Here is a 26,503-nt window from a genome sequence, read left to right as displayed (position 1 = left end):
GAGAGAGAGAGAGAGAGAGAGAGAGAGAGAGAGAGAGAGAGAGAGAGAGAGAGAGAGAGAGAGAGAGAATAACTTTATTTCTGACGAGGCTCAGTCCTAGCGAGTGTCCCTCAGGTGAGGGAGGCGCGCCAGGTAATCCTGAGCCCTAGTGGCGGTCAGGAGCTGTAGCTCGGGCGAGGAGCTCCCGGCCACCTCCAGCCAGGTAGTGGGAGGGTTGGGTAAACGGAGCGGGGCTAAAGAGGGGCATTCCCAAATGGCGTGTGGCGTGGTATCTCGAGCGCCACATGCCGGGAAGTTTGGGCGGGGATATAATGTGTGATAGATGTGGTGGAGGACGTGTCTGGTGGGGAGGGAATGGGTCTGTAATTGTCGCCATAATCTAAGGAAGAGACGTGTGAGGGGGCGGTAGTTCTAGCCGCTCTAGGCGGTAATGTGTGGTAATGTCGCTAAAAGTAAGCAGGGGTTCGCGAGCGTTTCGTGCGCCGTGCTGTGAGACGTCCACGTCTGGTGCTCGGTAAATGAGTCCTCGAGCGGCCAGGTGGGCCGTTTCCGCACCGCCAAAGCCCACGTGGCCGGGGGTCCAGTGCAGGATTATGATTTTGTTGGGAGGAGGGCGGGATAGGAGAATTTGGCGAGCAGGGAAGGAGATGTGTCCCCGCGCGAAATTTCGTACGGCCGTCTTAGAATCGGAGAATATGTGAGATGGGGATGGTTGGTGTGTTATGGCCAGAGCTATTGCCGCTTCCTCGGCCTCGTGGGGGTGGGCTGTGCGGATGGTGGCTGCCGCTGCTGGGATCGGTCTGTCTTCTGTGATAATAGCAGCCGCAAAAGCAGGTCGGTGTCTATATTCCGCGGCGTCTACGTAAATGGAGTCAGGAGATGGGGGGAATAGGCGTAAGTGTGCCAAGGCGCGGGCCCTTCGTCGGGCTGCGTGGTGGTTAGGATGCATGTGACGGGGAAGGGGGAGGATTTCGAGGTTTTCGCGGTGAGATAGGGGTAGGGGCTGAAGGTGGGCGGGGGGGCCTGGAGCAGTGAGGTTGAGTTGTTGCAGGACGATCGAACCTGTGGGAGTTGTGGATAGACGAGCAAGTTGGCTAAGGCGGTGGGCTTCGAGGAGCTCGTGGATTGTGTTAAATGTCCCAGTTGAAAGGAGGCGGAAGGTAGAGGTGTTGGGTGGAAGGAGAAGTGCTGCTCTGTCTCATCGTGTAATGGTTAGCACTCTGGACTCTGAATCGTGACGCAGCGTGCGGGTAAGCACCTCAGCAATGTTACGACACTTCAGTTACGCCAGAGTCCTTCAATGCCTTTCTGGTCATGAAACTTCGCCGTCACGCTATGGGAGAGCTTCGTACGCTGCCGCGCCGCAGCGCTGTTGTTGATCGAAGGGCAGCCGGAGGCGTGGTCAGAGCAGTCAGAGCGCGTTTGGCAGGGAAGGGACGACGGAGTAAGACAAAACAGACGCTCGCCGCCTTATCAGCAGTGCGCTTTCGCTTTACGTGTCGTGGGCCGCTCAAATGGACTTATCATTTTGTGAGTGGCGAACACATTTCGTGCGAACGGGCATGCTGCTACGGCGTTCCTGCCTGCCGGTCTGGCTACAGAGCAGCGGCGGCCGCCCGATGCCCTCCCATAGAGAAATAAATACTAATTTTTTATTTCTCTATGGCCCTCCGATCTGCGGTGGCGCCACTCGCGGTAGCCTTTGTCCCCGTACGAAACTTGGCCGGGAGTTTCATGACCAGAGAAGCATTGAAGGACTCTGGTTACGCCTATAGAAGCATCACTTTAGGGAAATTGTTGCTGACAATTTCCCCTTAAACTGCAGACACAGAGGGAATTCAGTGAAACGTCTTCAAACGTCTGTAAATGCCATAAGAACGTCTCGCTTAATTCCGAGAGGGTTTGAAGGCGTCGCTTTCTTGGCGTCAGTTTTTGAAGTCTATGCGATATCTCTCTCTCTCTCTCTCTCTCTCTCTCTCTCTCTCTCTCTCTCTCTCTCTCTTCTCTCTCCTTTATACTACTCTCCGTTTTGTCCCCTTGAGTCAAAGGACATCCGCCTTGTTAACAAGACTAAATTTATTCAATTTAACGAGATTCGGCTTTAAATTTAAATTTAATATAAATTTAAATTTAGCACTAAATTTGTTCAATTTAATGAGTAAATGGCGCTAGAAAATTTAATAAAATCACGGGAGATTTTTAACATGGCTCCAAATTACCTTAAACCCTAGTGTTAGTTTCTTTCCCTTGAAACATATTTTATTTTAAGGCGAAATCATTAGATCTCGACGTTTCATGGATCGCGCAGAGACAGAGAGAGAGAAATGACCTTTATTGATTCGTCCTGCGAGAAAGGTGCGGGTCGGGCTCGCGCAGAAAATCGCTGTCAGGTACACAGCATCGCGCAGAAAATCGAAGCACACGACAGAGAGGGAGAAACATCAGTGCCGGAAGAGGGTGGAAGGAGGGTTGTGAGAAAGGGTGATGGAGCGCGCACCGGGAAAGGAAAACGGAAGCGCTGGAGGAGTCTAGTCCGCTGCCTCACACGCAATACGAGCTGCCTTTGGGGTGAGTGAATAATCTTTACGCAACAACAAGCGCGATCTTCGGGTACTTACCCGGTGGGAGGTGTCCTCAGTCCGGGATACCTTAGTGCTTGCTGGCGAGGTGGACCGGTAGTATCCGGGGTTTTCGCATCTCGGTGTTTCGGTGGTTCTACCACCAGGGGGCTACGCCACGGGTATATATGTGACGTCACTCTGAATAAATGGTCTCTTTTGGCTTGACTCTTTCACCGGGCGTTTGTCTCCTGCTTCGCCCTTCGGGGCCGTCGCCGACGCGACACCATCTCCCCCATCATGCCCCGGGCATGTTATAGCTGCGAGCCTGTCAGCAGCTCCTCCCACTGCTGTTGTGTAATGTTAGCGCGCGGCGGGAAAGTGGATGAGTGTGTGGGTAGGGGGGGAAGAGGGGGCATGGAATGGTTATGGTCATGCATGGTTATTGTGGGCGGTGTTGACAAGTAGCGGTGTATTGTGTGGGGAAAACGGCGTGAAGAAGTGTGTTGTGAGGTGAAACTAGCGACGGGAGCGAACAATAGGTTCCTGGCAATGACGAGCTACATGAACGAGCTTCGGAGGGTGCTATTTGGGGGCTGGCGAAGGTGCGATCGCCGGGACCGCACAGTTCCACAGAAAGCTCAACGGCGGGTCCACATAAGGTCTAGCAAGGCTTTCTCCGTCATATTCTTAGAAGGCTCTAAGCATCCGCAGAAACTTCTAGGCATTCCGTTGAATTTGTCGAGTAAACGGCGCCGATGAAGAGGAAAGAGATGAACTGCTACGAAGGCATGCGCAGCGAATACACAAGCGAAGAAGAAGACGAGGCTTGAAAGCGAGAGGAACCCCACCATGTACGCCGCTGCTGGCCCTGCAGCCCTGGTAAGTGGTGCTGCTCGATTTACCATTGATTTTCTTTGCGGAATCACCGCGGAATCGCGTAAGGGGGGAGGGGGGGATTAACTCTCTGGAATGGCGTGAATATGGCTGAGGGCAGGACTGGACCGTAGATCTGCAACGTCGGCTAACGGCACCAGCTTTCCCCACAGCAATGTTTCTTGCCCTCGACTGAAGTAATCACGCCATTGTTCTTTCATCACGCGCCATTTGCATGGACGTTGCAATGACATCCAGCTACCTCGGCGAACAGTGAGCGTACAGCGATTGTTAGCCTAGTTATTTTCATGTGATGGCGTGCATTACTTCATTTTTACAGTTAGTAACGTATTTAGCTCATGTACGAATTGTGTATTACGGAATTCTCCTCATTGTGGAGCGCACTTCGAAGCTACGAAAAGCTTCAGGTCGATTGGCTCGCGCTACGGAGCATTGCACTGGAGGTATGTTATGACACTGACATATAGGCCTTTAGAAAGGACTCTGCTATACTCGGTTACAACTCAAGAACGGCACCACCTCATTTAGTGTATCACTCCGCCAAAGCGCCGGACCCGTGACGTTTGTGCGCGCGCGTTTTGAAAGGGCCCGTTTGCTATGAATGCGTGATATCGTCTGCCTTGTCTCACGCAGTTTGTTTGTCGTCACTGGAGTCGTTTATAAGCATACTAAGTCCAAAAAATCAAGGGAATGGCTCACGCCATGTTCAAAATATTCCCAGTAACGCCCTACTTGCGCCGCGCGGAGAAACATCCGGCTACGGTGATAAGGCACAGCGGCAACTTCCGTAAGAGGAATGTGGAAAGGAGTAATGGTTCCGGGTCTCACGTTTGCGAATGCTGTACTCTGCTTAAAATCAGACGTTCTATCAGGCCTTGAAGTAAACCAGAGAACGGTAGGACGTTTGGCCTTAGGCGCGCATGGAAAAACAACTAACGAAGCAGTTCAGGGAGATATGGGCTGGGCGTCGTTTGAAGTTAGAGAAGCTCAAAGTAAAATATGCTTTGAGATGAGGTTGAGGGCAATGGATCAACGAAGGTGGGCAGCTAAGGTTTTTAGGTACCTATACTTGAAAAGCGTGGACACGCAGTGGTTAAGGAAGACTAGACGGCTAACGATGAAATACGGAAAGAACAGTGGGGAATCCAAAACAGCCAAGGTAACCAAAAAAGAGGCAAGGCAGATTGAAACGAATAAATGGAGGAAAAAAATGGAAGCTAAAACGTCATTAGAGATGTACAGGGCTGAGAAGATGAACATCAGAGAGGAAAATTTCTACGATAATTCCCAGGGCAGTGCTTTGCTTTTTGAGGCTAGAGCAGGGTGCCTGCGAACTAAGAGTTTTGTGGGGAAGTATTCACAAAATGATGGGGTATGTGTGGTCTGCGGAAAAGAAACAAACTATGCGGCACATAGTGTTAGAATGTGAGGGTATCCATCCAAATCTACATGAAGGGAATATTGGGCTTTCAGAAGCCCTAGGATTTAAGGGTATCAGAGAGAAAGTTAACTTCAAGGCTGTAGAGGGGACGAAAAGAAGATTAGAATGCTGGTGGATGAAAAGCAGAGAGGGGAATATTGCCTAGGATAGTTACCACCTGTAACAGGGAAAAGAAAGTATTTCGGGCCTAATAAGCCTTAGGGCCTGCCATAAGCAGCGCTAGTATTAAACCAAGAGTGTAAAACATGGTTATATTAGGCCTTTTTGGTAAGATGACATGTCATCACCCCGATTCAAAGGGGAAACCAATAGGAATCATCATCATCATCATCATCGGTGCCGTTCTTAAGTTGTCACCGAGTATAATTAGTGGGTAGGCCGAAAGTATAGAATAGCGAGTTTCTATGCTGGGTTATAACTGCGCAATTGACGCAGTTTCTTCTTCATGCTAGCCTGAAATTCGAAGTGCCGCTTTTCTGGCACCGTCATTAACATATTCGCGACATAGGCTGGGAGAGACAGTTCAGAAAGTTCACAAGGCGCCGCTTAACGAATTTTGAGATGGTTCGATAAGCGTACGGGTGTACGTTTTGTTCGTTTATATTACGGCGGTACATGCCGTTACCCCGGGACGCCAGCGGCTAGTTTTGCTTGTTGTGGCGTTTGTTAATGTGGCATCACATCACGGAGCTTTGCGTGGAAGGTAACACCGTTATAGATTGAAGAGAAATCAATTCTGTGCACTGTTGCGCAGAGGATACTATAAAGGTTATAAAGAAAAACGGCAAGAATACGTTGCAAAAGAAAATGTTTTCCAATTAGGTACTAGGCTAAACAAGACATAGCAGCGGGAATAGGCTGACAAAAACATACACAATTAAAAAACACACGGCAAGCGATGGGCCCGCCGTAGAAAAAATTTGTTGCAAAATATAATTTTGTATGCCAAGGTTAACTTCGATTAATTTTATTCGAAATATGACAAAGCAGACTGCAGGCTTCACTGCATTGTAGCGTATACCCGTACTGGATGAACATACCGTGTTTGCACGAATCTAACGCCCGCTGATTATAACGCGCCGCAGTACAATTCAACACCCGGAAACTACAAAGATCACTTTCCGCCGTTAACAGACGTCTCGAAATTGTACAAAACATTCAATTGAACATGAATCGTCGCCCGCTGTGGGCAGCTGAAGTCCTTCCATGAAGCTTGGCGCTTAAAAATGTGGTCCTTTTTTTTTTCTCCAATCGCGAACTTATGACTCCAGGAGGCCTATGGACGGGGCGCTTCCCGGTTGTCTTCCGTTTCCGCCAAGATGATCACTTTGCGTTTAAACGAAGCCTCCATCATTCGTTGAACCGCTTCGTCTCGGTTTAGAGTTCGCGGCTTCGGTTTTGAGGTTTTTGAGTTTTGCGTCTGATTGTAACGCACCGGTATTTTTGAACGCCTATTTTCATTAAAAAAATTATCAGTGGCCTCGCTCGGTTATGCCAGGATATGCGTAGCGTGAGCTAAGGTTTAGCTGGTGGTTCTTAGCTTTCCTGGTTGTCTAGGATTAGCTTGACTATCATGCTTGCTGCTGCTTCAATGACACACACACACACGGTATACGCATTATGTGACACATGTACATTTATCAAGCGGCTCCGGCGCGGCGTCACCAATAGCTATGCTGGTTCCACAGGCGCGCGCCGGTGTTGCTGCGACGCACGATTCATTGGTGCCACACCCCGCCTCCCCTCGCATGATCATCAAGTGGAACGGGCCGCCACGTGCCGAACGGAGGTCGGCGAAGACGCTGGGCGCGTGGGGTGTGTGAGAGACGCCGGGCAGCGGGTAACGTTCTGTGCACCGTGTGACGACACTGCTGCTCGTGCATGTGCAGCTCGGCTGTCCAGGAGCCACGCGAAACTGCTCAACCTCGGCCAGTGTAGCTCAATCTACGAAAAAGATGCGCGTTGGAATCGTTCAAATACGGTAATCACAGCCACGCGTTTTTTTTCTTCTTTTTTCTGTGTTCTCTGTTCGGTCGCTTTGGGGACGACTGATCAACGACGAAAACTTTCGTCGACATATCCCATACATTACTCGCAAAATGAAAACATTTGATTTCGCACGCGAATTAAACCCGGGTAACCGCAGCAGGAGCCGATTGTGTTACCGGCGCGCTACCTCAACATTATGTATGCGGCGTAACTAGAGTAGTGAAATCACTATGACCTCACGTCGCGATATGACGTTAGGCGGAACAAGCGCTGACGTCATATCGCGTGAGAGGTGAACGGTACGCCACCTGAGTGGAACAGGTCACCCTATAGACACGAAGTCTCTGGGGCAGCTGTGGCCTGAAGTGTGGCCGGCGGGTCTGAGTGGCTTCATTTCGAATTACTTCGACATGTCGAAAACGGCGAAACGAAAGCCAAGAGATGCAAACACGATGTATTGGAGCAAAGAAGTCTTTGGCAAGTTTCGCTTGACGCCGGGAATGGGAGTGTTTCGGGAACCCTCAGTTGAAAAGAGGGCTCTGTGTTAGAGTCGCGATTTCACTCTCGCGTTCCGAAATGCATGCATAACGCGCTTAAAGGCCAACTGCACTCAAAATTTCAGCCTCTTGAAAACCCTATTTTCGTATAGTCGGCTTAAAAACGAAGAAACATACCAATTACAACAGGTGAAATACGCGCGCGGACGCCGGAAGCGGCCAGCAAAAATCGGCGATTTGAAACCGAAACCGAGGAGAGCGCGGCCATTGCAGTGACGTTGCAGCCGTCCCGCGAGCGGCCGGACTGTCACCAGCTCGGGAGAAAGTCTGCGCGCATGTTCTACGCGCGCACGGGGCAACACAGGGGCACATGGGTGAAGCGTGCGCAGCCAACACCTTTTCTAGATGGTGTTGGCGCAGCGGAGCTCGACCGGTTCTCAAGCTGCGGGGCTGGCCAGAGGAAGAAGCCCCCGTCGGCTGGAACGTCACAGGCGCGTCATGGCTGTTTACTGCGATCAGGCGGAAGGTGCAGCGTGCTCTGCTGCAGAGTCTTTTTAAACGCTTCTGACTGATCAACGAGGCGTTTCACGGAGCTGCACTCGTGTCCCAGATGATTTGGGGATACTTACTAGACATTAAAAATAAATTTGGTTCAGCTGAAATTTGAGTGCAGTTGGCATGCGACAGAACGGAACACGCTTCCTTAACATAAACGAGCACGTTCTTGTTTCTGCTCGATGCGCGGAAATCGTCAGGGTGTGTTCTACAAGGAGAGTTGGAGAATTTAAATGATGGAATTGGAATTGAGGTGTTGGCAGGGAACAACGTCTTTGGATACAGGTAGCCGCAGCAAATGGCAGCTCATGTAGACGATGCTAGGCTTAAGAACTGTCCGGTTACTTTCAGATTCCAATACAAGTTATTTCGCATTTTTACATATGCAAAAAAATCGCACGACGGCTGCAAATATTTTCTGCATTCGCTGTCTTTGACCAGATGCACTTTTACATGAAAAGCTAACACAGACTTTTTAGAGTCCCGCTACTTGTATCACAGGGTCGAAGAAGTACCGTTGGCTTGGCGACATAGTGTCCTGCTAGATTTAAAAATCGCCCTTGGATTATCGAGCACTTTTTTCTGGGCTACATGGAGCTTGTCCTTAAAGGGGCCATGAAGACAATATACAAGATTAGCTGATTTAAGAACTGCTTTGTCCCCAAAGCAATGGTACCACGTTTATCGCAAACTTCCAACAAATAACGAATATAATAAGAATAACAGATGAGGCAGTGTAACTGCCCAGCCAATTTTCAGTGATTTCGCTATCTGGTTACAGAAAATTGGCTGTGCGATTTGCAGCCGTCGATTTGAACCACCGCCAGGAAATACGACTGGGCGATTGTAGTTGGGCTTCCGGATTTGTTAGACCGTACGATTTGAAGGATCATGCGCAGTTACGACACCGAGAAGCATGTTTTCAGTTCTAACCCAATACACGTCACTCCTGCCTATATTGCGTCACTGTAGCGCGAAATTCGAAAGTTCTTCAATATTTCTTGCGATTTTTTTTTCGTCAAAAAATGTCTTTTGGTGCTGTAATTGAACTGAGTTACCTAAAGCTATATATTTTGTTCCAATAAACCAAGTTGTATTTTGTCTTCATGCCCCCTTTGAAATTTCTCGCAGCCGATTCCCTCGGAGAAATTTGCTTAAACGTTAACCCCTCCACCCAGGGAAAATTCGCAGCAAAATCAAGAGCCTTGAAGCTAAAAAGCTGATTTGACGACATTGTCTTTAAACGCGCATTCTAGCGCTGTTCAAACGACACGAATAGCACAAACCAGGTTCGTCTAAAATCTGAACGACTTTATACCTAGCCGTCTTTTATATACCGGAACTTTCGAACACGCAACGAATGTCCACTTTAATAAATTCTATATTCGCGCAAATAGAGACGAAAATTACGCTAATTGTGTGTATTCAACGCATATTTTATCAAAAACGGCAGTATCCTTACCTGTTATCGGAACAACACGCGAATGGAACATACCAAGGGTCAGCCGATGCTTACGCGCATTTGAAATCGACTCTTTTATGTCTAGGCCAAATTAACATCCTATGGTCCCGACTCCCGTGTACGCAAAAAATTCCTCCTGCGAAAATCCGTGCGCATGCGTGAGAAAACGAGTTTTGGGGGGAGTTAGAAATTAGGGGTGGGGGTTGGTTTTATAGATGACGTTCTCGCATGTACGATACGGTTAAGCGGGAATGGCGCGTGAAAGGAGAGAGAGAGAGAGAGAGTCTCTCGCCGCAGAGCGCGCGCACAGCGAGCTGCTGCCCGAAGCACAGCTCAGTTAGCGTCAGAGTACCCGTACAAGCGCGACACCCGTGTACGTCCTTGCAGGGACCACCCGGGGAAGTTGACTTCGAAGGTGGCTACTCTCTGCTGGCTGTGGTGGTTGCCTCGGTCGTTGGAGTCATCGTCGGGTCGGGGGCTGGCGCCGTCGGCTACCTGATCTTCGCGTACGCCACAAGAGGCGATCGCACAACCACAAACACGATTTTGACCACGACTTCGGCCTCAGCGCCGACAGTGAAGCAGATGGAGCCGTCCCCACCACAACCCCCGCCGCCACCGCCACCTACACAACCCCCGCCGCCACCACCACCTACACAAACTCCGCCGCCACCACCACCTACACAACCCCCGCCGCCGCCGCCACCTAGACAACCTCCGCCGCCACCGCCACCTACACAACCCCCGCCGCCACCGCCAATTACACAACCCCCGCCGCCACCGCCAACTACACAACCTCCACCACCCCCGACGACCCGACCAACAACGACCCGTGACTACGTCGCCTGTTACACCAGCAGATGCATAGAAGTTGCGGAAATCCTGCGCAAAACGCTGAACCCTGTGGTGGACCCATGCCGGAAGTTCTCTCAACACGTGTGCGGGCGCTTCGACTGGAAAGAAGGGGACACTTACGTCAACCAGGTGGGTTTCAGTAGAAGAAAAACATTTATCGGTGAGAACCGCCATTTTGGGGGCGACCGTGGCCCCCCGGGCTACAGCTGTGCACGGGCCGAAAATTTGGGCCCGAGCCTAGCCGGGGCCCGGTGCTTATCGCAGTAGGCCCGGCCTGACCCGACGAAGAAGGCCGACAGGCCGGCCCGGACCGGCCCGAGACCTTAACCTTATGGCCCGGGCCTGCCCGGCCCGGCTGCGTGTTTCCAACCCAAATACCCTAGTGGCCCACGCCTGATTGGGGCACGTTTGGAAGCAAAAACTACCTAAAGGCGGTAAAATGCATCGTAAGGGAAATGATAATAGGCAAAACCAACATTAAACGAGCAAAACAACCCTAATTAAACATAGCAATCATGCATTTATCCCTACCGCAGCTGTCCTTCGCCCTGCTACATACGAAAGAATTGAAACCGACATAAAAGTGACCGAACCGGCCAACCTAAAAAAAATATGAACCAAAAACCCCCAACCACGGACAAATTCATGGTAATATTGAAAAATATTGAAGAAAAGCAGCCGAAACCCAAATATCCCAAACCACTGAAAAGTAAAAAAAAGAGCTGGAGCTCACCTAAAGGGAACAAAACCACCCGGCATTTTGTGTAGAATTTCACAATGTGCCATAAATGAATTAAAACAAGCAATTAAAAATAGAAGGGCACCTTTGGCATTTGAACCTCATTCTTGACATTTCTATCCAGAAATGTACCCTGTATGCCAGGGTACCAGCCGGTTCGTGTTTGTTTAAACAGGGTGTGTACTTGCTTTGTTGTTTCGTCCGAATACGATACCTTTTCTCAAGAGTATATAGGGCTGTCGGACTCGGTCCCTTCTTTTTATCGAGACGCAAAGTACACGCGTGCATTTATGCCCATTTTATCGTTGCCGCATCAGTACGTTCTATACCGACTCATATCGCTTATCTATAAAGTTTCAATCATATTAAGTGTTACAGTTTAGGCGGCTGTTGGCACATTTAAACCATCCTACTCCCCTGTTGAGCTTTTCCTTTCGTTTTCGTCTGCCGGCCACGACGCCCGAGGGCACAGGCCACCACCTACCACCAGGTACGCTCGCCACGATGTTTTCCCGCCGAAACAAAGAGCAAAACTAAAGTTGAATTGTTACCTCAGTCTCTGACAGTTTTTCTTTTGTTGGCTCAGAGAAGGAAATCTGAATAGGGCACTGCTCCAGAAAACAGATGGCGACGCAGGTTTCTCTAGCAGTGTTTGCAGTTCAAAGTGTTCAATCTTGAAAATTTGTTTTCGACCGAACTTAGAGGTGGAAACTAACGCTGAATTGTCATTCGCTGTACTTCCCTAGGCAGTGTGTCGCTGAGCCGCATGTGTTGATCAGTTCATCCCAAGACATGCAGTTGCAGATCTCACACTTGCCCGCTTGACATACGCCCACATGTGCCTCAGGGCCTAACGATAAGTCCTGTGGAGTGTAAAAAGAAACCTGACCCGTGCATTTACCGCGTCAGCAACATGTAGTTTCTGTGATATCATAGAAAACCTAAGTATTGCTTCACTGTGCCGGGCCAGCCCGGGCCGTCGGGATGGCCCGGCCCATCTGAAGCATTTACATTTCGGCCCGAGTCCTGCCCGCGCCCGGGTGAAAAGTAAGTCGGGTGGCCCGAGCCCGACCCGTGGGCCGGGCCGGGCCCGAGCTTCCCGGTAAGCCCGAGCCCATGCACACCTCTAGCCCGGGCTACCAGTGAATCTTGAGCCTCCTATTCAGGGCAGTGCAGCGCCTCTCCCACTACTCAGACGTTGTTTTAACACGACAGTGTTTTATTCATGGATACACGAATATTTCGCTGACGCAATATACGTCACGGAAGGGACGCCAGGACAACGAAGCAAGCGGCCTGTAAAGGGTGCACCCCTGTACACAGGGTCCTCTTGCGGGGAAGCAACCTTTAGTACTGAAGAGTACGTCATCCCTAGGGTTGTTCGTTTTCTGGTTTTATATTTTAACAAGACAGTGTTTTATGCCGCGATACCCCAAGACTTTACTGAGGTCATATCCGTCACAGAAATGACACCAGTGCACCTTTGCCTAAGCGACCCGCCAGCAGGACGTCGCTCGCCAAGCACACCCATAAGACAACCGCCGACCCGCAAATCATGCTTACCTGCAGATTTCGCTGCACATTTCACTTTCGTGTTTTGCTGATTCTGATGACAGAGGAATCAACCGCAGTTTTTGCACTGGGAAGGAGTCTTTCGGGCATCCCCACGTATCTTGTACCTAGCGATTCCGTGGAACCTACATTTTGTTCAAGAGCAATGTCAGCCACCTTCTGTAGAGTGCATGTGAAAATCCAGCGTTGCGTTAGTGGGGTAACCACATGTAATGTCTAAACAAACTCGCGGAAATAATTTTAATTCGACCATAAATTTTCCGAGATATTAAAGGTGCTGCCACGTAGTGCCCAAACGCGACACCACCATTTGTGTGCCAGCGGCTCCGTCGGCTTCGATGTGGGATTCAAAAGCTAAAAGCAGTTCCACTTAAAGGAGTCTTCTTGAACAGGCTGATAGAAGGGGCGTTGACATAGTTTCCTCCTCTTTTAGACACCATCCCGAAAGCCTCCCCTGTGTGATGGTTGTCATTGGACCTCAGGACAGCGGACGTATCTTTATATTCAAAAGTGCGCAGTACCTGGCACAGAGCCTAGCCAACGTTCGTTTTTGTACTGTAAGCGCTCTTCCACTCAGCTACGCAGCACCAGCAAAGGTCTCCACTGATGCGCTACTAACACCGCCGCGTTGTTGCTATTTCCTGATAACCATATTATAACCCAGGCGATAATGCTTCTTTCGGCGCGACTAACGCAATCTGAGTACTAGCAACTAATTTCAGTGCAGCCATTTTACTTGTACCGAAGTTGACGGCAAAATGTTGAAAATTTGTTTCAAAAATTGCCCGCGTATGCGCTCACTTCGCTGCAAGCGTCGGTGAAATACGATTGACTTCCACCACCAACGCCCGCCCCGTAAATGCCTCTCTACGCTTTCCCGCCCACCTCTCACCTTCTTCCATCTCGTCTTTCCGCAATTTTCCCGCATTCGCAATTCTCGCGCGCCATCTGTTGCAACCTTTTGTTACTGCTGGACTTGGAATGCCGCCTCGCGCTATGGGCTCGGGCGCGTGGCCTCGTTGTGTTTTAGGTCAAAAAGCTTACATGACATGACAAAGACTTTATTAAATCGCCTGCAGTAGGCACCCCGTTGCCGGGATACCTAGACGCGGCCTAACGTCGGTCCTGTCTGGACCCTCTACTCGTCAGCGTCCTCGCTACTCGCCCCCAGGCTAGTCGCCGTTACCCCGAGGGGTGGCTGACGCCTCGCAGCTTTCACTCGGTCGCTGTCTTTGGAGGGCCTCCAGGATCTGCTGGACGGCCAGGAGTTGGTCTTCCTTGTTATAGCTCCGCGCCGCGTCTTGAAGCCACGGCGGGATCACAGTCTCTGTTTCCGCTTCTGCTGGTCTTGCTGCACAATCCCACAGGATGTGGATCATAGTGGCCCGAGCCCTGCGGCACACCTTACACGTGTCGTCCGGATACTGTTCTGGGTATATGTGCTTCATTATGACCGGAGTCAGTAACGAGCCTGTTTGCAGCTGTCTAAATAACGCCGCCTGCTCCCTGGTAAGATCAGGGTGCGGCGGTGCCATTACTCGTCTGTTCATGCGATAATACTTTGTAATTTCGTGGAACGTGCCCATCCTATCTTTAGTTTCCGCCCACAGCTCTGCAGACAGGCTCGTTTCTGCTGCGCGGCCAGATAATTCTCGCGCAACAGAGTTCGCCGTCTCGTTGTGGTTGTCCGCAAGTTTAGACACATCTGTCCCCACGTGGGCGGGGAACCACTTCACTGTTACTTTTCTGCCCGTAAAATCCAACGCGGTGAGCACCCGCACTGCTCCACGACACAGCCTGCCCTTGGCAAAGTTCCTCACGGCTCCCTTTGAGTCGGAGAGGACTGTCTTGGTGTTTGGGTCCGCGATGGCCAAGGCTATGGCCACCTCTTCGGCGCTCTGCGCCTCACATGTTTTAACGCTCGTTGCAGAGACTGTCTCTCCGGTTACGGCGTCGATCACCACTGCAGTGAAGGCTTCCCGGTTACGGTACTCCGCTGCGTCGACGTATCGGGTGCCAGGTGCGTTGGCGTGTTGCTCGATCATGGCTTTGGCTCTCGCCTTTCTTCTCTCCCCGTTGTGGATAGGGTCCATGTTCCTGGGGAGGGGTTGTACCCGCGTCCCGCTCCTGATGTTAGCCGGTATGTCCTCTTGTCTGTTGAGTGGTCTACCGCTCGTTCCGGGCTCGAGTCCTAGCTTGGCTAAGATGGCTCGACCGGTCTTCGATCCCTTGAGCCTCTCCATCTGGGCGGCTCGCTGGGCTTCGCTGATTTCCTCGAGCGTGTTGTGCACGCCGAGGTCCATGAGCTTCTCGGTGCTTGCGCTGTCGGGAAGACCGAGTGCTGCTCTGTATGCTTTGCGTATAGCTGCATTTAAACGATTGCTTTCCGCCGCTTTCCAGTTGTGGTAGGAAGCGACATACGTTATATGGCTAACGGAAAACGATTGGATCAGCCGTATCAGACTGTCCTCCCGCATGCCGGCTTTCTTGTTGGCAACCCGCTTTATGAGGCGAGTGGCCGCTGTGACTTTAGTTAGGAGTCGGTGGACCGTCTCCCCGTTGGTGCGATTCTTTTCGATTTGAAAGCCCAGCACTCGGATCTTCCTGACCTCAGGAATCTCTTGTCCGTTGCCGGTCCGTACCACGATTCGGTTGTTGACCGTGTTGTCCTCGCTCGTCTTTAATTTCCATCTGGGTGGAACCACCAGGAGCTCCGATTTGCTTGGCGAGCAGATAAGCCCCGTTCCTTTCAGCTGGTCTTCGATGGTATCGACTGCTTGCTGTAGTGTTGACTCGATATGTCCGTCGCTGCCGCCTGGAACCCATAGCGTTATATCATCGGCGTATATGGTGTGCCGTACGCCCGCTAGCGACTCAAGGCGGCGAGCAACCCCAATCATGACGAGGTTGAAGAGCAACGGCGAGATAACCGAGCCCTGTGGGGTCCCGACGCTACCGAGCTTCTTCTCCTCGAGGGTTTCGTCACCTGCTTGGATCTTTGTCGTGCGCCCCGTTAGGAAGTCCCTAACGTAGTCGTACGTCCGGGCTCCCATGTTCAGGGTGCAGACTTGTGCTAGAATTGCCGAGTGCTTCAATTTATCGAAGGCACTTTGCAAGTCCAGCCCCAGTATTGCCTTGTTGTCCTTGGTCCTGGTCTCGTCGTCCAGGATCTCCGCCTTTAGTTGGAGCAACGCGTCCTGCGTGCTCAGCTTGTTCCTGAATCCGATCATGGAGTCGGGATACAGGTCATTGTCCTCGAGGTATTTCTGCCATCTGTTCGTCAGAACATGCTCCAGCACTTTGCCGACGCACGAAGTCAGAGATATGGGACGGAGGTTCTCGATACCCGGCGGCTTTCCTGGCTTTGGTATTAGGATAGTCTTGGCTGTCTTCCAGGTCTGGGGTAGCTTGCCCTCCCTCCAACACTTGTTGAAGAGAGCCGTCAAGCTTGCGATCGCAGCCTCGTTGAGATGCTTGAGTGCCTTGTTCGTAACATTGTCTGGACCGGCTGCGGATCGGCAGTTCAGCTCGTGTACCGCCGTCCGTACCTCCCATATCTCGATGTCTCTGTCCAGGTTCTCGTTCACCATGCCCCAGTAGTCTGGATGCGTTTCCTCTGGGTGTTCCGGTAGATACTTGTCGTTGATTCGTTTGTGCATCTCCTCCTTTCCCAGTTCCCGTAACGCCTTGTTTAGGGTCTTGTTCAGACTGTCTCTCTGGTAAGACTTCGTCTTTGTTTCGTCCAGTAGGTGACGGAGCATGGCCCACGTCTTTCCTACGTGTAATTGGCCGTCGGCTGCGCTGCACATCTCGTTCCACTGCTGTCGGCAGAGCGATCGACAGTGTTTCTCGATGGCGTGATTTAGCTCGGCCACCTTCTTTCGTAGTCTCCGGTTGGTGCGTTGTTTCTGCCATCTCTTGTGGATGGAGGTCTTTGCCTCCAGCATGTGCGCTAGGTGGCTATCCATCTTTACGATTTCCACATCTGTTTCAATTTCCTTGGTTGCTGCTGTGACGTTTTCCATGATCTTGTTAGACCACTCGTTCACGTCCTGTATCTCTTCCTCTTCGCTCGGTAATAGGGTTCTGTAGAGGTCCCAGTCTGTGAGCTTGTGGATGCGCTTCTCGTCCGATTTTCCTTTAAGCGGTAGCGTCACCTCGATTATTAAGTGGTCGCTGCCTAGGTTGTGACCGGTGTTGATCCAAGATGGGGTTCGACCGTCTTGTGGTATTCTAACGAAGGTAAGGTCTGGCGTGGTGTCTCGGCACGTTGAATTGCCGATCCGCGTGGGGTACGTTGGGTCTGTTATGAGTGTAAGTCCCTCTTCCGTAGCATCGGTTAGAAGACTGTTTCCCTTGGCGTTGTTTGTGATGTAGCCCCATGCTTGGTTGTGTGCGTTGAAGTCCCCACATATGATTAGGTTGTCGTCCCTGCCGGCAGTTCTGCAAGCCTTATGGAGGAGTGCCTTGAATTTCTGCCTGCGGTGGCTCGGGCTGCTGTAGATGTTCATGATGAAGGTGCTCTGTTTCCGCTTCTGTCCGGTGATAACTTCTATCATCGTGTACAAAGCTTTTAATTTACTATCGCAAATGTCGCGCACACATCACTTTTAATTAGAACACTGCGGCTAAGAAATAAGTATTGATGTTACGCCTCAAATATGCCTAGTAGTTTTATTTTGCGGAACAGTGTTGACAGTATTCAGCAGTTTGGAAAAATTTTCCTTTGGAATATTTTCCTTTGGAATTTATTCAAACTATTGGCGGGGTGGCTGAGTCGACAAGCAGGCAGACAGACGAGCAGGGCGACGAGCAGACAGACAAGGCCGGGCAGCCAGGAAGGCAAGCAGACAGCCGAATTTGCGTGCGAACGTTCAGGTCTTGTCACTGGAGCTTCGTAACGCGTGCACAGGTCTAGTGCATCACACAGCTTACACTAAAAATGAGTGTCGGGATTATTTTTGAATTGGGGGAGGGGTGCGAGGGAGAGCTCTTTGTCACAACTTATTGCGGCTGTGAAGCGGCTGCTTGACGTTTCTCACTTCCATCTTGCGCTGAGCCGTTAATTTACACGGTTACAAGACGGGGTGAAGGCCGAGTTTGATTGTATAACTGGAATACATTTGTCTAGATACCTCAGAGATCGTCACCCGAAACAGAGGCGAAATAACGGCCATTCTTTTCGCAGGATTTCATGACGAGGTTGAAGTCCGTGATCAACTCGGCCGAACGTACTGGCGCGAACATCAAAATCCACACTGACGACCCATATGAGAAGCTATCCTTTTACGTAGCGGTTTGCACGAGTACGTTCAACACCGGAGACGCTTCTAAGTCGGACTCCGCAGCGGTGGTGCGCTTCATGAGTCAGCTTGGGCTGTCTCTGTCGAGCCCGCCGCCCCCCGGCTCGCCGTCGACGCGCGACCAGCTGCTCTCGCTGCACGTGGAACTGGCCTTCGGGTACGGCTTGAGCGCCATCATGATCATCCGGCCCCGCCCGTACAACTCCCTGCACGTGGCCTTCAACGGCAGGATGATGCAGGCGGCGCTCACCCGGGGAACCGACCCAGGGTGAGGGCGACCTCGAAAACCTGCTCCTGTCGCTGCCTGCCCGAGGTTCCCAGGGGGAAAAAAATGAATGGATGAGCTTCATTAAAGGGGCCGTGAAGACAAAATATGTTTCGTTCATTAAAAGGACTCCGATGACAATGATATCGATATCGCAAACTTGAGGCAAATAATGGGGATATTAATGAAAACATAGGAAGCTGTGGCGACTCCCCATCCGATTCCAGGCGACTTCTCTGGGAAATAACAGAATTTCGTTTTTTACTATTAACGCCTGCAGACCTAAACCACCGCCAAGGCACATGATTGGCGATTGTAATAGGGCCTCTAAATTCCTTTTTATAGTTTTATCGTTCCGTTTCATCCGTATCACTTGAATGCTAACGCCCGGTCGACAGACTGATAACTATGTTTTGGTGCTTGCCGGTAATACGTCACTCCTGCCCATATTACGTCACTGTACCATAAGAATTGGAATTTTTTCAGTATTACGTTTTTTTTGTTTCTGTCAAGAAACTTCTTTCGTGGCTGGAATGGAGCTTAGTAAGTTACCAAGCGCTAGTTCTTTCAAAACGAACAAAGTTGGGTTTTCTCTTCAGATCTCTTTAACATAAACGTATGGCGACTCGGCCTATTTGGATGGGGGACTATCAAGCGATCTTCACAACCGTAGGTCGAGAGTAAAGTCACCCAAGAAACGTGCTCGGCTGTGGCTGCTGCGGATAACAAAAAATCTTGCAGAGAACGTAGACGCAATGTTGATGTATTCGTTGCGTTGTTCGGCTTGGGAAGCGTGAGCCGATTGTCACGCGTGCGGAATCCAGGAAAACACCAGGGGCTGTATTCTCGTAACTGTCCCTTTTGAAAACGTCCCTTTTGCGTCCCTTTCATCGTGACGTACTTCCGGTTAACTAGTGGGCGTTGGCAGTAGATTTGCCGCGCTTGGGTTACGTCACTTCCGGTTGTTTGCTTTTAGCCAGTCAGGGCTCGCCAAAAGAGACACTTTTGAAAGGGACGCAAAAGGGACAAAACTAGAGAATACCGCCCCAGTGCTGGAGGAAGGTTATCATCATCATCATCATCATTATCATCATCATTTATTATACCCTTAAGGGCCCCTGGTATTACATAAGGGAAGAGCAAGTACAAAGATTCCACAGCAGGTGATGGTCGATGGTACAGGCGTAGAAGTGAGGCAGATTCGTAATGAAATGGCAGCAACACAGCAAATATACATATATACATAAAGTAACAGTAGCAATAAAAATAAAAGAGCGCGGAACACCTTTCAAAATAATAATACGAACCATTGATTGGCCACAAGAACTAACCAATCCTACACATGTCCCCACCTGCGGTCACGTGACCCAACACCCTCTCATGCACTCATAGTACGTTTCCCCGCGCACGTTATTGCAACTGACAAGAAAATACAAGATATCTGTGGATGAGGGCTCCGGAAAAGAATGGCGCAGCGCACAGGGGGAAAGGGAAACAGCCGCGCAAAAGGGGGTGGAAGGGTTGAAAGTTGAGCTAGTCGGATACTATCCATCGCAAATACAAAAGCCAACAAACAGCGCATAAAAATAACAGCGAACAAACAGCTGACCCTTGTCGTCTCGTGTTCTCGTCTTGTCTTATCACCAGCAATACGAGCCGCCTTGAGAGTCCACCTGGGCGAACTGTTAAATGGTGGCTCGCGAGTGGAACGAGATTCCAAGGGTGCAGCCCCAGTGGCTGATCAATTGATGACATGCGCGGCCTGAAAGTACGACAAATAGTTCAACAGCAGGTCGCCAAAAGGCACAACTATATGATGTCCCCTTGACATCCTTAAGGAGTTCTAAGCACCTGCAGCCATTTTTATATAAAAGAATTTTAAAGCGGCAGCTAGAAGGCGCAAATTTTAAGAAAAAAATGGTCGTACCTATACTCTGTGGATGATGGCGAGGGTGCGGAGTACGGGGACTCGAAATGACATCCCATTTGCGCCCCGAACTTCATTGGATTTGAGCCGTGAGTTGCACCTTGATTATTCCCTAAATGAAACTGCAACTCACAGCTAAAATCGAATTTCGCTTGATTTTCACTGGATAGTTATGTGCGCATGGATTGACGCGGACGGACATTGGGAGGTCCTAAGGTACTCCGCACCGTTACAGGTGAGGGAGTAAGCCGTTTGACTCACGGGTACTAATTCACGGTCGTAGCCCCATGGGTAAGACGACTGACACCAACTATTTCTGGTCTACCAGACACAGGCTCGAATCCTGCCGGTGCCTGTGTGATTTTTTGCGATTGTAAATGCTATGCGTACGGGCGCGGACAGGCATTGTGCGGTCCTAAGGTACTCCGCACCTAATATGCTCTCCGTGTGGGGTGGAAACACACAACCTTCTAATGAAGCTATTGAAGCTCTGCCAGTTTAACTACAGGAGCGGCTATATTGCCCTCCTTATCCTGATTTATTTAGGTTTATGTGAGTGTGCCCTTCTTTAATTTGTTAGAGTCAGCGCCTCCGGTATTCAATATTGTGAGATCGGATCCCACTAGGTGCTTATATTTTTCCAATTATTTCGTTCCTGCCTATTGGAGATTTCTTTTCCTACCATAAAGGAGGCTGACTACCATTCCTATGCCAGCCTTGTCGTACTGACTACAAGCTTCTTACGCGATGTCATACGGGAAGCCGCTAATTCACACCAATACTGATGCACCGCCGCTCTATGGAAACAAGGTCCATGAGTGGTCGTGACTGAGGTCTCGGTATTCTTAGTGTTGCTATCACAGGTAGCATGGGCGGGATTCCAACCAGTAGTCTTATTCTGGTACGTATGGCGTAGGCGCTCAAGGCACGGCTACAGCGCCTAAAAAGTCCCCTTCACACCAAAGTTGTCCAAGTTATACTCTACGGGCCCTAAAAGAAGGGTGCCTTTTCAAGGCGCATGGATGCACGAGAAGCTGGAGAGAACACGGTCAGTCGCTGCTGGAGCTCAATTGGTAAAGAATCAGTCGCACAATCCGAAGGGTGGGGTCGGGTTCCCACCCCGTGCGGATATTTTTCTCCATTTTTATTGTTCCCCACCATTTTGAAACTCATTTTTTTCACAGGGAAACGAAAAGTACTTACCAGAATGCTTCCCTTAGGGGCTTATCATTCCGGTACTTACTCTTCTATGTTTAGTATCTCCGTCCGTCCGTCCGTCCGTCCGTGTACGTACGCACCCACACACGCACACACGTGCACGCATGCGCGCACGCGGTCGCACGCACGCACACGCACGCACGCACACGCACGCACGCACGCACGCACGCACGCACGCACGCACACGCACACAGTGGTGACAATCGAAACAATTAGCTTGATGGATGGGCGCACTTGATGTCTACTTGTAAAATTTGACAACTGAGTGCCTATACGTTCGCAGTTACGCCACAAACCTGGCAGGCGTGGCAGGTGTCACGGCGACCACTTCTCTGATAGCATCGAGAACAACGGTCTACAGCAAGATGAGAGTGGCCGTCACCTCGGGCACAATGCAGTTAGCCAAGCCAACTGTTCCTGCGCCATTGGTCGTCGTTCAGGTCAGCGAAGCGCTAATGCTCGGACGCTTTGAACAATTTCTAAGCGCGAACAGAACAAAACTGTGTGCATTCTGCCTGAACTACGTTCGGCTGTCGGGGAAGCCTACATCTGGCAATAGCGTAGTGGGCAACCTGTGTCATTGGACCTATGCATTGTAACCTTAGATCCTAATTCCGCGAAAGCTAAGAAAAGCCGCTATCTTTTTTTTATTGGCAGCAGACTTGCTGGTCGTTTTATTGCGTAGCATGCTTTGCCGAGCACATCTGCATCCCGAACCGTGGAACGCCTGGCATGCTCATAAAAATGCACAATTTGCATTTCATCCTTATGATCGCGTAAATAGAAATAGCAATTTCGAAAAATAAAAAGATACGAAAAGTAGAAAATCTAGAAATTATAAATGTTCACTAACAGAAACATTCATTCTTAAACGGACCGCCCACCTCAAAGAGGCGAGTCTCAAAAGGCGAGTCGTGTGGTACACATAACTGGAAAACAGGTTGCAACCCAACGAACCATAGAAAAAATGGCAGCTCCTCCACTCCGTGGATGATGGCGATGGTGCGGAGTACGGGGACTCGAAATGACATCCAAGTTTCGCCCCGAGTAACATCCCATTTGCGCCCCGACCGTCATTCGATTTGAGCCGTGAGTTGCACCTTGACTATTCCCTAAATGAAACTGCAACTCACGGCTCAAATCGAATATCGCTTGATTTTCGCTTGATGGTGGTGTGCGCTCGGATGGACGCGTACGGAGACTACGGACATTGGCAGGTCCTAAGGTACTCCGCACAGTTACAGACGAGGGAGTAAGGCGTTTGAGTCTCGGGTATTGACTCATGGCCGTATATCAATTGGTAAGACAACTGACGTACACTAACTCTCTCTACCAGACACAGGCTCGAATCCTGCCGATGCATGTGTGATTTTTTGCGATTGTAAATGCTATGCGCAGGGACGCGGACGGACATTGTGCGGTCCCAAGGTACTCCGCTCCTAAAAAGGTGATAGGAGCAGTCCTCAGGGATTAGCCACGAGCGCCTTGTATCAGGAAAAAAAAAAAAAACTCGGCAGAGTCAGCCACAGCCACGAAGCACCTCCCTGCGATTGTAGTGGAGCCTCAGGTTCCGTTAGATCGTACGCATCACTTGAATGCTAACATGCAGTTAAGACACAGCTAACGCTCTCTTTAGTGTTGCCGCTATTCGCCTCTTCGATTTACGGACGTTCCGGCTGCCGGCGGGCTACAAGAAGTTTGCTCTCGGGCAGAAAGTTGCGTCATGATTACCTAGCTCAAGCGTGTCGGGGTACACCGGAAACCGAAAAATCGAGGAGCAGGAAAGCCCAGCCGCAACGGACACTGAAGGCAGCAACCTTTTTTCCAGTTGTCTGCTAAGGTCCCCTTCCCAAATGTTGTATCACTGCTTGTGTCGTCTGTGTTTCGTTGGCGCGCTCGGTACGGACGGGCCTCTGCCCGAAACTGAAAGCGAGCATGGCGTAGCAACACCAAGAAGGGACATCGACTCATTTAGGCAGCAGCTTGCCGTCGCTAGACATCCAGTTCTTTTCTACTTACGAAATCGGGAAGGCGTCATTATTTTATCTTTTGAACATCCCTCACGTTCTGCTTTGTTTGAATCTTTTTCCCTGGTTGTTCCTCGCGTGAAATGAAAAGAGGATGCCCTCCTTAAGCCGTATTTAAAGTTCTTCTGATGTGCTTCCCGACGCCTCTTATTGAGAAGCAACAGGCATCGCTTGTGGGCGCGCACACGAAAACATTCATTTTAGGCTTCGCGTACGGACAGCCTGTGTTCGTACAAAAAAAAAAAAACAATTGCCTGACCTAACAGAAACATGCATGCTTCTGTCTAACTTCTGAACGCTGCTCTCGTCTACCATCTGAGGAATGCTTGCCGTGTAAACACAAACTCAATTGAAAATTAGTACCAGGCAAAGTGGGAAGATTCTCGGGCTGTATCAACAGACAACGTTTTAATAAAGTGAAATGTTGTGCTTGCAAAATTAATTAAAGATGACTGTGAGATGGGCGTAGTTCATTATTAACGATCAGTGCGGAAAAACAAACACGGCACAAAAAGAAACGAGAAACGGATATCATTAGAGCGCAGCGCTGTCCCTTCCGTTTCTCGTTCTTGTGTGCCGCGTTTTGTCGCTCATCTTTAATATTGCAAAGTTAGGTTGCGCATAAGTTACAGCTACTTTAAACCTTAAAACCCAGAGTAGCCAAACAACCCCCCAATGTTACGCTAAAACTGGCTGCACGGCACGAGTCAATCTTTTGTCGTCTGCTAGCAGCGTCGTCTGCTAGCTTGCTTACTGGTGCCAGCTCGCCGCCATATCACAAACGTCGTGGCGCTTATGGGCAGCGTGTGGGGAGGCATATTTCTCGACCCGAAAAAATCGAAGACTATTTGCCGCCCCCGGAAGTGACGCATGGAGCTTCCCGAGAAAAACGAATGACCGCCTCTGGACTGTGCAGCCGACGGGCAGCCAGAATTGGAAAATCGAGCAAGCACGATTATGTCTGTTGCCGCGATTGCATTGCTGATAACGTCGTGTAGCGCGAAGCTATCAAATTTTTCAAAATGTCTTCTGTTCTTTCTTTTTTTTGTTTCAGCTAAACGTTGATGCTTGGGCGAGTTGTTTTCCGATATTCTTCAATTCACTCTTGTATACAGCATATTCTTGAATACGGCGACACAGTCCCCTCTCATCCCTGTTTTCTTACGCTGCAAATTAGAAGTTTGATTTATAAATGTCTTTCGTCCCTGTGATAAATCTGAGCGAATTACCAAAGTCAACTTCATTCAAACTCAACAATGTTGTAAATTGCCCCCGTGGCCTCTTTAGGTGCCAGTTAACGCGTATGACATTTTGACGGCACGTTTAAGCGTTTACCAAGTTAGAAAAGGAGGGCGCGGAACTCGGCATCGGGCAGGCGAGTCTGGCTGCTCCATACACTGGAACTCAGAGTTACTTGATCTAGGAGTTGCGAAACTCCCCATAGACCCCATGCATCAAAAAGTGGCCCTATGATTGGTCCACTGCTTTTGATCTTGTTTTACAGCGGCGCCACATTTTGGTGAGAGAGAGAGAGAGAATGCAGTTTAATTATACTTACGAGGCCTGTCCAGCCGGTAGCCTAACATGCTACGTCAGGTGAATAATAGAACAAAAAGAAGAAAAAAACGACTAGAGGTTTGTAGACAGAGTTAAATAGTTTGTGGTAAGAATAAAATAAGTGTTAAAACACACTTGAGGAATGTTCGAACGCACTGGAGAAATGTTCGCTTTCAATTTTCGCAAAGTTCAGGCAACTGCGGAGCGACTACACGTGGTCATGAGTTCACTAGGTCAGGTTAAAAATTAAAAAAAGTTGTAACCACGCACTGGAGAAATCTACAGTTTCAATTTGAGCACAGTTCAGGAAACCGCGGAGCGGCCACAAGCGATCATGGCACGTTGACAGCTAATATAGCAGTCATGGTGATCAGTGATCACAGCCCCGAAATGTTCACTGGGACACCACTGAGAGTTTGAGAGCGCAAACGTGATGATCACAGTCCTGTAGCACATGTCGAATTAATGCTCGGTAGTATTAAAGACTTAACTAGGCCTGAACTGCGAAGGAAGCTTAGGAAGGCCTTCGTCGCACGTGAAGCCATCTTTGCACATGACCAGGGGCCAAGTACATCATTCAACGTAAGACACAATGTGGGTAGCCTGCCCCAAAGTCACTGTCAAGGAGCGTCATGGTTCGTCGTATCGTTTACACACACCTACGACATGGTGAATATCTTCGGGACAGTTACAGTCTGGACAGAAGGGTGAGCTGGTCTGCTGAAGCTTGAAACGAAAAAGGCGAGTGTAGGCGACGTTCAGGCGCATGCGGTGTATTACGGCTGCATGGTGTTTGGTGAGATTAGAGGGCAACTTGAAAGTACATTCTGGGTCGACAGAGTAGAGCGGGGTATAGCGACGCGATGGATCAGCCCATATAGAAAGGTGTACCTTCCGCGCAACACGACACGCAAGTGCCGCTTCCTTCCTGGAGAACGGTATTGCCGCAGTGGGCACTTGGCGGTTGTGAGCTTGGGAAACTGCAGCTTGTGCTGTAGAATTACCCGATACACCGCAATGTGCCGGTATCCACTGTAGTTCGACGAAATGGCAAGCACTGGCGGCTTGGTGATGTAAAAACCGGATGTCCCAGACTTTCTGGTCAGTACGAAAAGACTGAAGGCATTGAAGGGCCGCGCGGGAATCTGTAAAGATAGCCCATTGGCTGGGCGACTGCGTGGTGATGTATTCAAGAGCAGCACGGAGGGCGGCGAGCTCAGTCAGTGTTGATGACGTCCTGCGACTTAGTTTTTCGGTTATCGTAGTGCACGACGCAGGTATCCAAACACCAATCGTGGAAGATCCTTCTGTCACTGAGCCATTAGTATATATATGTTTATGGCCGGCGTATTTTCTGTCTAGAAGTTGTAGAGTGTGAAACTTAAGAGATGGAGCGGGAACATTTTCTCTTCGCGTCACTCCTGGCACGGCTGTGTGAATACTTATGGGTGGAAGAAACCATAGCGGGTACGAAGGCAAAGATGGGATCTCGTAATGTTGCGGTAAAATGTCATTCAGGTCCGAAGCAGAGGCCTATGCCAATGGATGCTGACGTTGTCTCGTGAAAAAACGCAAACATGCCCGAAGCAGTTCCCGCTTGCGCAGCCCTATCGGTGTCAATCGTCTACATTCAATGATAGT

General features: G+C 50.1%; 1 protein-coding gene across 2 annotated transcripts in view; it reads left to right on the top strand.

The window, feature by feature from the left end:
* The window catches only part of LOC144153824 (uncharacterized), a 193,851-nt gene that overhangs the window by 135,433 nt on the left and 31,915 nt on the right, over positions 1-26,503 (top strand). For both annotated transcript variants that reach the window (XM_077685556.1, XM_077685555.1), the window contains 3 exons: positions 9,787-10,383; positions 17,754-18,136; positions 21,562-21,718. In XM_077685556.1, the coding sequence (XP_077541682.1) occupies positions 9,787-10,383; positions 17,754-18,136; positions 21,562-21,718 (1,137 nt within the window). The remainder of the gene's footprint in view (positions 1-9,786; positions 10,384-17,753; positions 18,137-21,561; positions 21,719-26,503) is intronic.

The sequence above is a fragment of the Haemaphysalis longicornis genome, unplaced genomic scaffold (assembly GCF_048455015.1).
Source record: "Haemaphysalis longicornis isolate Haplotype H1 unplaced genomic scaffold, Haemaphysalis longicornis Haplotype H1 scaffold_9, whole genome shotgun sequence".
Taxonomy (NCBI): Eukaryota; Metazoa; Arthropoda; class Arachnida; order Ixodida; family Ixodidae; genus Haemaphysalis; species Haemaphysalis longicornis.
The sequence above is the reverse complement of the archived record's forward strand: the minus strand, read 5'-3'. Positions and strand labels throughout refer to the sequence as shown.